General features: G+C 45.0%; 1 protein-coding gene across 2 annotated transcripts in view; it reads right to left on the reverse strand.

The window, feature by feature from the left end:
* The window catches only part of ARP8 (actin-related protein 8), a 52525-nt gene extending 38959 nt beyond the window's left edge, over positions 1 to 13566 (reverse strand). The window contains exon 1 of one of the 2 annotated variants that reach the window (XM_086486496.1): positions 13162 to 13566. In XM_086486496.1, the coding sequence (XP_086342622.1) occupies positions 13162 to 13481 (320 nt within the window). In that variant the 5' untranslated portion in view covers positions 13482 to 13566. The remainder of the gene's footprint in view (positions 1 to 13161) is intronic. The other variant, XM_086486497.1, reaches the window with a different exon arrangement.
* Positions 13567 to 14709: the final 1143 nt, after the last annotated feature.

Below are 14709 nucleotides of genomic sequence, written 5' to 3' on the forward strand. Positions count from 1 at the left end.
TATTAGAGAAGGGGCTGATTCAGCCTAGTTCTTCACCCTTTTGCTCCCCAGTGCTCCTAGTGCAGAAGAAGGATGGCTCATGGCGCATGTGTATTGATTACCGTGCGTTGAATAAGAATACCATCAAGAATAGGTTTCCTATTCCTAGAATTGATGATATTCTCCATCGTTTAGAGGGTGCTGCAATTCAGCAGGATAGAGCTTAAGAGTGGGTACCATCAGATTCGTATAAGGCCAGAGGATGTGCACAAGACTGCGTTTAGAACGACATTTGGTCTTTATGAGTTCCTAGTGATGCCGTTTGGGCTAACAAATGCTCTTGCCACGTTCAACAGAATGATGGACCGGATTTTCCACTCGCATCAACAGTTTGTTGGGACCTTCTTCGATGACATGATAGTGTATTCAAAGAATGAAGAGGAGCATAGGCGTCACTCGACCATTGTGTTCGAAGAGCTGCGCAGTTCACAGGCTACTTATCAATCCTAAGAAAAGTGAATTCTTCTTGGAAGAGATCCACTTTCTTGGCCACATAGTCTCAAAGGATGGTGTTAGAATGGATCCTGCACAGGTCGAAGCTATCTAGACATGGCCAGACTTGAAGACTGTGCACAATGTCAGAAGCTTCTTGGGATTGTGCTCCTACTATTGAAGGTTTATCAGGAATTTTGCAGAGATAGCATCGCCTCTTCACGCTTTGCAAAAGAAAGAGGTCACTTTCAGATGGACCCAAAAAGAGATTTCAACTTTTAGTCTCTTAAAGGAAAAGTTGACTTCAGATCCAGTTATTGTTTTGCCAGATCTCAGGAAGTCGTTTGTGGTCTAGTGTGACGCGTGTGGCAGTAGCATCGGAGCAGTGCTAATGCAAGATGGACGAGTAGTAGCTTATGAAAGCCGAATTTTGCAAGGGCCAGAGAGGACTATGTAAGTCTATGAGAAAGAGCTCTTGGCCGTGATTCATGCGCTTTCTAGCTGGAAGCACTACCTTTTAGGTGCTGATTTTGTTGTCCAAACAGATCACTAGACCTTGCGATACTTCTTGACACAGTCAAAGTTATCCAAAAAGCATATGCGATGGGCAACCATTCTTTCTATGTTCCACTTCCAGATTATGCATGTGGAAGGCAAGAAGAATGTTGTGGCTGATGCGTTATCAAGAAAGCCACCAATTTCAGCTATGTCAATTCCTTATCATCATGAGCTAGATGACATGAAGGAATAGTATACTGTTGAGGAAGATTTTGCAAGGATTTTTGAACATTTACAAGAGGGGCAACATCATGAGCACTACCTCCTCAGAGATGGTTTTATGATGATGCATGGCAGATTTGTGTCACAAGGCCAATGCGACATAAGGTCATAGAAGAGAGTCATGTCCCACCGTATGCACGGCATCGCGGCATTGATGCGACAGTTAAAGCGGTAGAGACATTCTTCTATCGGCCTACCTTGAGGAGAGATGTGGATGCCTTTGTGCGAGCATTCATAGTTTGCCAAAAGGTCAAGTTTGACAGGCAAAAGGCACCAGGGCTGTTACAACCACTGCCGATTCCGGATAAGCCATGGGAAAGCATTGCTGTGGACTTTTATCTTTGACAAGGTTGTACCGTACGTACGTACGGATTGGATCCGTACGGTATGTCCGTACCGTACAGATCCGTACCGTACGAATTCAATCCGTACAATTTTTATTTTTATTTTTTTTTGTGTGGGTGGGGTGGGTTGTTGTGGATGGTTTTTTGTTTTTTTTGGGGTGGTGGTGGTGGTTTCTCCCTCCTCTTAAGTTCCATTGCTATTATTGACATGTGGTATTGTGTCTCAAGTTCGTATAATGGACCATGGTAGGTCACTTCATTGATGTTTAATGCGATATAGACATATAGAGTGATATATTTGTAGGCTTCTCTCATGAAATTCCTATTTTCTTTCTAATTTTTAAGGGATTTTTACCAATAGTGCGTATTTTTACGTACCTTAAACCTCAATCCATACAGGACTGCGTACCTTACGTATCGAATACGTACACAATTTTACGTTTGGTTCCACCCTGATCTTTGATCTTCCAAGAACGCCAACAGGGAATGATGGTATATGGACCATTATCTGCAAGTTCAACAAGCAGGCCCATTTTATCCCTATCAGGAAGAAGATAAAATATGATCAGATGGCACGCTTGTTCATGTACAATGTGTTTAAGTACCATGGTATGCCACAATCGATTATCAGTGATCGTGATCCTCGCATGACCAGTTTGTTTTGGAGAGGATTGTTTGAGAACATGGGCACTACGCTCAAGTTCTCGTCTTCGTTTCATCCACAAACTGATGGACAGTCGGAAGAGGCTAATTGTACTGTCTTAGATCTGCTGAAATGTTGTGTGTCAGATAATAAAGGCAAGTGGGAACAGTATTTGCCTATGCTTGAGTATGGGTACAACAATATGGTGCATTCGTCCACAGGCAAGGCGCCATTTGAGATTGTTGAAGGCGGCAAAAAGGTTCCTCCCATTTTGCATACAAAGGACAAGATTTTTGAGGCAGATCGATATGTTGAGAACATGGATGAGATGTATAAGAAGATTAAAGTTGCCTTGGAGAAGACTCAGGCAAAGCAGAAAAAGGTTGCTGGTCGTCACCGTCGTGAATTGCTGTTATCACCTGGTGATTGGGTTCTGTTAAGGTTCAAAAAGGCAAGGTTAAAGAAGATGAAGGGCAAGGAACGGCTGTTTCCTAAGCTCAGCATGCGTTACTATGGGCCTTTTCAAGTGCTTGACAAGATCAGCGATGTAGCTTACAGGCTGAAATTGCCTGATGCGTGGAAGATTCATAATGCGTTTCACGTGAGTCTTCTAAGACCCTTCGTGGGTGATGTGCCAGAAGATATGCCAGATAAAAATCAGCCAGAAGTTGAGGAACTTGATGAGATCCTGGTACCTGAGCAAGTTTTGGCACATAAGGACTGAAAAGTTAAAGGACAAGTTGTAAGACGTTATTTGGTGAAGTTCAAGAACTATCCGCCTATGGATGCAAAGTGGATGGAAGAGCATGAACTGTCAGAGTCACCAAATGTATTGCAGCTTTACCTTGAAGCCTTTGGGTTACAGCCTACTTATGCCCCAACCCAACGTGTGCAAAGGAGGGGTAATGATAGAGCTAGCACATCAATGTACATATGAATTCAATGTAATAGATGGAAATGACAAAAGTATGAAGGTCTCATTAAGTCATTTGTATCTATGTGTTACACGACCTTTCTTGCGGATACATGCGATGATAAAAGAGTGTTAATGGCACAAGATCATTAGTGGCGTGTATTTATGGTATGCAATCGAGGACGTTTGCGATTTCAAGAGGGGGGTATGTCACGAAGACGTGGCAGCTGTTAACTATGTCACGAGGACGTGGCAACTGCTAATTTTAGTTGTTGGTTTCTTTCTAATGGGTTTTGTTTTATTTTTGAGACCCTCGTTTTGAAGTTGCAAACGGTCGGACATTGTATGGCCAATGTGAACGGTAGCTTCACCCGCAGACGGGAAGTGGTCGGCACTGGAATTCGTATAGTAAGAGGATGTCTAGGCTCAGAGCAAGATCATATAGGTTCCCCGTCGCACTTAGCAAGTTGGTGGATACTAGGAAGTGAACTCAATAAAGGCATAAAGTCAAGGTGGGACTATCAGCAGAAAATATCCGACAATTGGGCCACATTCACTTTTGGATGCGGTCCCAATGAGGATAGATGGTTAGATGACCACAGGGAGCCCAACGGAATCATTTCCTAAAATTTTTGGAACTGCAATTTTGGGCCGCCAAATGTGTTCACGTCATTACCTTAGGTATGACTAGGGGAACACTTTACAACTCTACCGCGAAGTCAACTGGGCGACCAGTCGGGAGATTTTTAGGCGGCAACCCTGAAACGGGCAAAAGCTTGTAAATGCGCCCAAGTGTCACTTTTTTATGCACTTGCCCCATCCAGAAAAGTTGGCGCTGAATTTTTAAGCTGGGAAGAGCCTCACTTTGCTTTCTGTCATAGGTTAAGAGCTATGGAGTGCTTTCTTTCCCTCCCATGTACAGTGTGGTGTTAGGAGTGATGCCCTGCACACTACACACTGGTCTCTCCCCCCCCTACGTGCAGTTATGTGATGCCCCACAAGAGGGCTCTTCATTTGATTGATGTACAACTGTGTGGGTTCATGCTTTTGTGTTGAGGCAAGAGCCTCCTTGAGCAGGAACAGGGGTAGCTAGCTACTACTCCAAAGCAGGCACCGGTGAGGGTCATAACCGCACCGTATAGGTGCAAATTCAGCGCTGTGTATGCGCAGAAAATTGACTGTTTTTCAGCCATACGGACGCCAGAACACTTGGGAATCGTGCCCCACTGGCAGAGGACAGCTAGGGGACTGTTTGGGGCTGAAAACAGGGCAAAAACCAGTAAATACAGTGAGCTGAATTTACTGTTTTTGGGCAGGAATCCTCCAATACTTCATTTAGAATTATTTTTCTGTCAGATAAAGCCAATTTAGCAACAGGTACCCCCTTTGTGGTTTGCCAAAGTCAATCGTTTCAGATAGCGATGTTAAGTTCACGTCCAATTTTTGGCGCGCTCTCTTTGAAAATTTTGGCACTAAGTTGAATTTTTCATCTGCTTTTCATCCACAGTCAGATGGTTAAACAGATCAGTTGGTTTTTTATGTTTTCAAGTCATATGTGCATGATCAACAGTCTCATTGGGAGCTCTATCTCCGTTTGGTCCAAGCAATTTTGAATGACTCTTATTCCCCTGCCATTGGTAGAACTCTGTATGAAGCAACTTTTGGTCCTCTGTTCTAGTCACTTTTGACTCGCTCGGTTAGTCAAATGTCTAATGCCAATGTTGAAAGTCAATCGTTGGATGAGATTTCTGAGAGTGTGAAGCTTCGGCTAAGCAAGGCTTAGGAATCTTACTCACGCCAGGCTAACAAGCATCATCAAGATGTTTCTATCAAGGAAGGGGATTGGGTTTATTTGAGAATCATGAAGCAACGTCTTAAGCAAGACGGAAAGAAGTGTCCTAAGTTGTCTTTCAAAATGTATGGTCCCTTTCCTGTCATTAAAAAGATCAATGAGGTTTCTATGAAATTACAATTGCCTAACTCATGGTCAATGCACAACATTTTCCATGTTTCTTGGTTGAAAGTGTTTCAAGATACACCTCCGAAGGATATTTCCAAGGAAGAAGAGTCCGAGATCATCGATGAAGCTGAAGTCATGGAGCCGGAGCAAGTGTTGTTGCATCAGTTTCGCCATGGCTCAAAGAAGCAAGTTCGACAGTACTTTTTGCTCAAGGATCGAGGAACCTACGAGGCAGTGTCGATCGATGGAGAATTTTTTAGAGATTATCCAGAGTCGTTGGCCGACTACAAGGAAGCCATGCAACTCGGTACCAGTACCTCACTTTGAAAAGGAGAGGATGTCACGTGCACATCTAACCCTATGTGCACGTGGACAAGCTATCTCAGGTCTAGGGTTCAAGTCAGCCTAGGAAGTGTTCTAGCACCTTTGCGAGCCTGTGAACAAGCCGTGCATGTCCAAGGACTTAGATTAGTTGCATATCCTCTGATTGCACACATCATGGGCATTTTATAGAGCATAGAACCCTTTTTCCCAAAATACACATTTTTCACTTATTTATTAATAAGTGACTTTTGTTGGGAAAGTGAGTAGGGCAAATTGCTAAGGAAATATAAAAGAAAACTGACAGTCACTCAATAGAAGCAGGAGAAACAAAGAGAGCACAGGCAATCACTTGCAACAGGCTCTCTAGCGTTCTTCCTCAACAAGACTCCCTCATCAATTCAGCGTTTTCAGCAATTCAGCGCCAGCATTTTCAGCAGCCCTCTCAGCGTTTTCAGCAAGCTTCTGCAGTAGCATTTTTCAGCCAGCCAGTCATAGAGTCTTTCAGCCGGATAGCCCAGCGTTTTCAGCCCTACAGCGACAGCGTTTTCAGCCTAACAGCAGCAGTGTTTTCAGCTAGATAGCATCACTTTTCAGCCCTAGTCGTCACCGCCGTCGTCGCCGTCAACATCGACTTTGCTTTCCCTTGCATCATAGTATCAAGTTCATTGCATCAACAGCATTGTACCAAATTTAGCATAGACCTCTCTCGCCATCGAGAGAGGGGCCCTTGGAGGAGGGTTTGAGAACCGCCTGGTGTCATATTCTTCTCTCAGTCTCAGCACTTCCACTCACAGTAGCATTCACTTTGTTTTGTGATCATTGCACTCTCTCTCTCTCTCTCTCTAAAGGACGGAAGGCTCTCGCTTCCATAAGTAAAAGGAACCCTTGAGCACAGTTTGGAGCACTCATCTTGGGCAATATCAACATTCACTTCCGCTGCACCTAACAGGGGTAGTCCCACAGACTGAACAAACTTACAGTGCTAAAAGTCTGTTCAGTCTGCTCTTTTCTATTGGCACGTGGTGCCCGTCTTGTGACAATCTTCCTCCGGTTGATCAGTGCGCCTGATGCACAACAAAACGTCTCAAGAGCATGCTCTCACCTGTGTAGGTTGGCCTCTTGGCCCTCCAAGTACAAAGCTGAGTTGTTTGCAAACTCAGCATCCAGTAGCTCATCACCCCGAATAGGGAGCGCTAAGCAACATAGACCAACCTACTGTGAAACCAAAAATCTGCTCATCACCTCAGCATAGAACAGAAAGAGGAAGGGGGCAAGAGGGCAGCCTTGTCTGACCGAACGTGTGAGCATGAAACGGTCTCCTCTACCTCCTGCCAAAAGCACCCGACTGTGTGCACGTCTTTAAAGAGCTGACACATCTCTGATCCAAGCATCCAAGAAGCCCATCCTTCGTAGAGTGCCCTCCAAAAAGTCCCGGTCAACTCTATCATAGGCCTTCTCAAAATCGAGAGGATGTACCACCAGATCCTCACCACAGAGGCGCGCGGGGGCAGATGCCTCCCAAAAAGTAAAGATGTTGTCAAGGATACTACGCTCCTTGACAAAACCTGTCTGGGTCCCATGTATCATGCTCTCTAGAAGTGGCTGAATCCTCAAACTCAGAGCCTTGGCAAAAATTTTGTAGGCTGAGTTGAGGATGGTGATAGGCCGCCACTGCCGAATCTCATCCAAGGAGCCACCCTCCTTGAGAATGAGGTCGATCAAGCCCTCACTCATGCTATCAGGCATCTCTTTTGTGTGTAAGATGTACTGAAAAGCGTCGCAGAGGTCTGAGCCAAGCAACTCCCGGTACTCTAAGAAAAAAATGAGAGTCAAACCATCCTCACCAGGACAGCTACCACGGGGAAGTGTGTCACAAAGTGATGACGTGGCGGACAGTAAAAACCCTAATTTCTGCCAGAAACCCTAATTTCCGGAAATCGCGGAGGCGAAAAAAAAATGCGACGCAAATACGCAAGGATTTTGGATGAGAGAAAGAGTTGAATTGCTTTACTTTAACTCTCATTGAGAGAGAGAGAGAGAATTTGCTTTTGCTTTCAAGCTTTTGGGGCTCTGCTTTTGGGCATCCCTTGTAACCTTTAAATTAGTGGTGAGGGCCTCACTTCTCAAAGCATCTGGACGCAGAGTCTGAAAGTGAATCCCAACCCACTCTCTTGTACTTCGAACTGATTAATATAAAAAGAAATACCCAAAGGGGGGCCAGTCTTTGGGGCCAATATCTCTAGGCACGGAACTCCGCCGGGCCAGTGCAAATCTATTGTGATCTGTGAATTGTTTTGAAGTGGTTATTTGGTGCTGTCGCGGTTGATTCTTGACTTGGAGTGTCCCAGTCTATTACAGTGGTATCAGAGCACGGCCGATTTCTCTTCTACGGGAAATCCGATCCCCCAATTTTTTTTCCGCGACACCTATGGCTTCACGCAAGGATCAATCGACTCCCTATGCATCTGGAGATGCGGGCAGGGATCACAACGAAGATTCCGGCAGAGAGTACGGCCCGCCTCAGCCCACTCATGCGGAGCAAAGAGAGATGAAGCGTCGTCAATTGATCGGCGATGCAACAAAGATGATGCTCAGTTTGCGAAGTATCCGAAATTGGCAAAATATATGAGCGAGACTTCTTTTCAGGAAGTGCATGCGAAGTGGTAGAAAACCACTACACCACCCCTGAAACCCGCTCTCAAGAAACCTTCTGATCACAAACAGTACTCAGAGAAGGAATTACAAGAGGTGGTTGATGCACGGATTGCTCAGCTTTTTGACGCGCAAAAGAAAGCGAAAAAGCACGGCAAAAAAGCAGAAGAAAAGCACTGACTTCCCGGGATATTTGGGTCGTCAGTCAACTTTTGATAAGGCAAAGAAACGGAAGAAGCATGTTCGATTTGAAGGAGTACCCAGTTCTTCTTCTTCTTATGACAGTTCTTCTAGCTCTTCAGATTCGAGCGAAGAAGACAGAAAAGGTAAAAAAGCGAAGCAAGAAACAAAGCTTCGGAAAGGGCAAGAAAAAGGCAAAGAAGGCTAAATCTCGCCCAGAGACTGACAGTTCTACTGAGGACTCGTCTACAAACAGCTCAGATTCTGATGATGGAAACTTTTATGCGAACAAGAAGAATTTTTACAAAGCTAACTAGTATGACTTTCTCGAAGATAAAAGCAAGAAAGTCCAAGAGTTTAAGGAAGGTGGCCACTCGATCAAGTTTGATACTTTTTCAAGATACTCAAATGCTTCGAAGGCTTTGTCTTTTATACAACAGTTTGACATCGCTTTCGTGGGAGGACGCTATTCAGAGCACTCCAAGATTCGGAGAGCCCTTAAGGGGAATGCTCATACTTGGTGGTCCACGCTTCTTTTAAACAAGATTGCGCCAGTTAAATGGCTGAAATTGAAGAAGCTTTTTATTTCTTCTTGGTTGACGCAAGAATATGAACGAGATATACGAGTTGCTTGGAACCATCTTCGGATGACCAAGAAAGATACAATCAATGCTTACTGTGAAAGATTCTGGAGCTCTTTTCTACCCGCCTCTTCATTCAAGAAGATCTCGTTCAGAGAACACATTGAGCGCTTTACCTTGGGTCTACCTACAGAGATCCGAGATCACTGCTTGGAACAGCAATCAGCTTCTATTCAGGAGTTGATAAGTCATGCGAAGCGGGGCTTTGCCATTCACTCTGGCAGTCTGACCTACCCCACAGATGAGGCCATGACACAACGAGCCAAACAGACTTCTGGGAATGAAAGTAGAAAGAAAAAGAGCAACCCAGAGAAAAAGGATGCACGACCCAAGCTTACTCTTGAGGAGAGAGCTCGCTTCATCAAAGAGGGGAAGTGTTTTGGATGCGGGGAACATGGACATATCTCCACGAAGTGCCCTAAAAAGGCACAGAAAGAACAGAATGATAAAGACGACAACAGGCCTAAGCGTTCGAGAGCAGCTGACGAATGTGGCAGAAAAGGCAGATAGAAAAGCAGAACTGGTACCACATGGCGTGGGATCTGCACCGAATCTAATGAATGAAAGTACAAACTTTGCCACTTTTGGGGCAAAGTGAAGGATCGGGAAGCTCTTTTGAAGGAGCCAAGGCCAACTTCTTTTCACTTGGAATTGCCGGCTCGATTTGGAACTACGCCCAACAGACTGACGCCACAGGCGGAGGTAGTTCGACTGGCACCCGGATGGGATGTTGCCATGACACCGAGCATTGGCAAACTTCGTTTGCAATGACAGGGGTGTTCAGGGCACACGAGTGACATTCTACTCAAGATCCCTTGGTACCACAAGAACTGCGCCGTGGTTGACTACCGGGCCGAGAAAGCGACTTTGACAAATGAAGGGCTCAGAGATTGTACTTGATGAACTTCAATTTTCTTTACTCATTCTTATGGGAGAGACCTGAACGATGGATAAAGGTTGAATATGTTTTGACCTGAACAAAAGAACGCCAAGATTTTTCTCCACACTCATGCCGATTGCTTTTTAGAGGGCCTGAAGATCATACCATTGATCTGATACCTGGAAGCACGCCACCGAACCGGCCACCTTACCGTGTGAGCCGAGTACAGAATGAAAAGATTATGAACCCAGTGAAAGACCTCTTGGAAAAGGGTCTTGTCCAGCATAGTACTTCACTGTATTGCTCTCCACTGTTGTTGGATTTGAAGAAAGACGGATCTTGGAGAATGTGTATCGATTATAGCGCTCTCAACAAAATCACCATCAAGAACAGATTTCCGATTCCTAGGATCGATGATATACTCGATAGGTTACAATGATTCTCGTGCTTTAGCAGGATTGACTTGAAGAGTGGATATCATCAGATCCGAATCGCGTCGGGAGACGTCTACAAGACAGCCTTTCGAGCGACGTTTGGGTTATTTGAGTTTTTGGTGATGCCTTTTGGCTTAACCAATGCTCCTGCGACATTTAACCGGATGATGGACAGGATTTTTCAGGAGTACAAGCTATTTGTTGGCACTTTCTTTGATGATATCATTGTTTTCTCCACACTCCTGATCATTTGGATTGCTACCTTCAGAGTTTTGCTTACACTCACCCTCGGTAACCTTACAGGAGACTAATCCCCCAACCTGGGCAGTAGGCCGCTCCCAGCTCATTCACATTGAGAGCCACACCGAGTTGCGGTTTGGTGGCACTATTGGCACGGATTCTGTTTTGGTTGACACCGGAGGATTGGAGGCAGGAGATACAAACAAGACGGCGCAGACAGAATCCAGATTGGTTTGGCCTTTCCTCTTCTCAGAGGTTATTCACAGCACAGATTGCTCAGTCTGCTCAATTTGTTGGCTTCCCTACTCGTACAGGATGATCACGATGCACACAGCTTGGTCTGACCACACCTCTTCTCAAAGACCCTTCATAGCGCAGACTCTTGAATCTAGCTTTCCCCTCATCTTGGATTACCCTACCTACTGATAGGACACCATCCCATGGTGGTCCATGCGGTCTATCGATGGCTGCTACAGCTTATGGTAGCTTCTACAGTGCAGACTCTTTAGTTTAGCTTTCCTCAATTCGCAGGAGTTTACGGCACAGATTGCTACATCTGGCCTTCCTGGAGTTTTACACAGCTTAGCCACCAAGCCACCTTGGGTTGCAGTTTCATGCATTGACAGGCTTCCGGTCATTCTCATGACGGTTCCTGGGTTTCACCATTTTCTCTGGACGGTTTGACTACAAACACCACAGATCCTATTGGGCAAGACACTTGCAGGTTTTTTGGCACTTCTTTCACGACAAGGAGTTGTTTTTCACACTCAGTTCGGGACCTTCACGCAGTATCTTCACACTGCATTAGCGAGGTACATCGGTTTGCTACATTGCTTGTGACTGCATCACATCATGGAGATTTCTTAGCGGTTGGGATACCCCACACTGCTACTACACTCGCGACGTATTGTCCTTCAGTAAACAACAGCATGCATCTTCATCATTTGCTTCACGTCTTCAGCTTCATGCGGTTTGTTCAGCATCTGAAAGGGGGTGTTAAACTTACACCACTCTGCTGCTTCACAAGTCTAGGACATACATATACGGCTAGTGTGCCTCCGGGCTGGCCACCCTTTGCATATGCATTTAGACTACCTCATTGTCCGACAGCCCACTTTTGTCCCGGTGCCCTCATATATTTCCATATATCATTTTTCTATTGGGTCGTGGGGATTTTTATCAGGCCTTGCCCTACCTCCCGTTGGGCACCTATTTATAGGGGCAGGGGGGTACCCACTTCCATATCAACTATTGTACGGAGGTTCTCTTGCTCTGGTAGTCAATGGGGGAGGGGCTGATCGCCCCCTTACCTACACATAGCGTTTGTGATCTACTCTCTCTCTCTCTCTCTCTCTCTCTCTCTCTCTCTCTCTCTCTCTCTCTCTCTCTCTCTCTCTCTCTCTCTCTCTCTCTTCCGCACGCGCGCACACGCGCACCCTCAAAGGTATTAAAGTTATAGCATCTCAAGTGAATAACCCAATGTGATCCCAATATTTATTTTGGCTTTAGGTATTTATTTTACTTATTCGTCAAAGTCTTGGGTAGGGCAATTTACTGAGGGGAGTACTAAGAGCCCCCAGGCTAGTATATAAGCAACATCTAGCCCCCGTTGAATAATCACTAATTCATTGCCGAGTTGGTTGGTTTAGGAGTCTCTCTCTCTCTCTCTCTCTCTCTCTCTCTCTCTCTCTCTCTCTCACATTACGCTTCCACATTGTCGAATTTGACAATTTAGCGATTCTTATATAACCCTCGAGTGAATTGTCCAACCCAATTCTCATGTCAAATATTTTGAAAACGCCTAAAAATGAGAAAATAATCACATTGGGCATTCACTTGAGATGCATAATCTTAACATTATACAGCCATAATTTGCTAAAATCGTCTTTAAACTCGTCCATGTCGTTCTCATGATCAGTATTTGAAAACAATTGACTCCTGCCCTATGGCAAAAAAGAATTCAAGGAACCTTGTTAGGGATTGATTTTTCTTTAGCGTGTGGTTTGTGACTGTTGTTATATTGAGATGGAAGTGCTCCTAGCATCATTGCAACTTATCTTCTTCTTTTGATTTCAAATTTTATGTAGGTGAGTTATGCGACTAGGCTAAAAGTCTATTAGTTAAGACTTGCAATGTCCTCCCCACTCTCCATCGTGAGCCTATAGAACTGTCTCTTGAGATTGACTCTACTCTTCTTTGCCCTTGCCTCAAATTTTTCTTCAAAATATCCCAAGCATCAAGGGCACTTCTGCATTCACCAATAAAGTGTACATAATTGGCATGCAAAGTTGTGATAATGATTCTAATGCTTGTTCATCTTTAGCTTGAATCTGTGCATCAATTTGTGAAGATAAATCCCAAATATATGTGGGGCCAAGCTCGGTTTACTTATTATCGAGGGACAAATTGACACTCCACAAACTTTTCTTCATGAGGTAGCCACGCATTTTAGTTTGCCATGTGTGGATTGAAATGCCATCCTATATTCAACATGGAAGCAGCCCGCCTCTTTCCCATCAACCCACAAGAGGCATGAACTCTCTAGTCTCATAAATGCTGGTCATCTTCAAATTGACTTCGCCAATTTCCAGGAAGTTTGCAGACTATGCTATTTAATGTGATGTATGACCTTATGCAATGGAAACAAGTCTCTATTCCTGGAAAAGACAAACAGCAAAACTCAGAAGCTGTAAACTTACATGAAGGGGGGAAGGGCGCGAAGAGAGGTTTCAGCAAAGAGAACAAGGGGCCAGGCAGACCCGGCTTTGGTGACGAGGAGGTCGTGCCAGAGAGCGTCAGAGCTGGAAATAATGGAAAACCAGGCCTTGCAAACGAGGGACGCGGCCACAAGATCGTGCGCAGGCAGCAGCTTGAAGATGGAGTAGATGATGTCGGGAGAAAGGCGGTCGAAAGGGCCACCCTGCCCTGGTTGCCATTCTGCTGCTGCATCATTGTAGAGGGATGCAGAGGGCGAGCGCGCTACCACTGATCCCCACACTCTCCGGAGTAACCGAGACATTTCTACGACCACAGTAAAGTGTCGCAGACTCGCCGATCCGTACTACGTTTAGAATGAGCACGCATTTCGCACCACGTGCTCATCTCAAGTGGAGTCCCACAGCACTAAGTAACACCTATATTTAAAAGGGGGGACGAGGAGATCGCAGCTACAAGTGTCAAATAAAAAATTAAACCTAGATACATCCTAAACCTGGACAATGCATGTCAACTTACAATATAATGTCGTAAAAGCATTTGCGGATACATGATGTGCGTGCGGGTGAGGTGGCTAGCCTATGTGATTCTAAACCTAGATTGTGATGTCACAAGGTTAAACCTTGACGGCGCATCTCGTTTTTCCCGTTGGTCAGGTTTAGTGTGCGTCTCGAGATCTCACCCCCCAACCCCGACCATCAATCCCATTATTCTCCCCCGCATTAAATATAGGTGTTACTTAGTGCCAAGGTCCGGAGTTCGAGCATAGTTGCTTTTTGCCGGGCATTTAGCCATTTTGGGGTATTTTACTCGTTTTCTACGGGTGAAAATATGAGTTACCCTACTCTAAGCCATATTGGTAGGTTTCATAGTTTATTGCACAAAATCTTCCCAGATTCGTTCATCGCCTCTTCTTGACAGTACCGCACATTAAAGGAAACCCTTTGAGATTCGAACTCAAACCTAGCATGAATCAAGGACGTCGAGCTAACCAACTTGTCATGCTCGTTTGATTGTCTACATCGTACCTGTATACTTTTATAAAAAAAAGAACTCCCACAACCTGCTTCCAGTTGCGTGTAAGTGTTTCTGTCAATGCTGAACACAGGCAACTCTGTCGTCCTGCTGCTCGTCCTCACGTTGTTGTCCTTGCGTTAACATCTAACAGCTTTGCGCGACAATTTTAACAAATCCTCAATCATCACATCTCACAAGATTTGCCTAATACTTTCTTTTCTAAAAATTGTAGGCACGTACTCCCACATTGTCTGCCAACTCGGTCCACAATTGGAACATTAATTAATTTTTCTTCTTGATTCGGTGTGAATCTATCAAATTGGAAAGGAAAAGAAGCCTTCTTATCGCTATCATCCTGCTTCGCACCTCGTCCCCGCCATCACTAGCTCTGCACATTGCTCTCCCCTCGCTTCTCTCGTTGTGCACAGAGTGCTATCCCATCTACGTTGCGTCTTTGTTATGACCACACCTAGCAACTCTCTCTCTCTCTCTCTCTCTCTCTCTCTCTCTCTCTC

Source organism: Adiantum capillus-veneris, chromosome 17, assembly GCF_014529385.1.
Source record: "Adiantum capillus-veneris isolate H3 chromosome 17, ASM1452938v2, whole genome shotgun sequence".
NCBI classification, from domain to species: Eukaryota; Viridiplantae; Streptophyta; class Polypodiopsida; order Polypodiales; family Pteridaceae; genus Adiantum; species Adiantum capillus-veneris.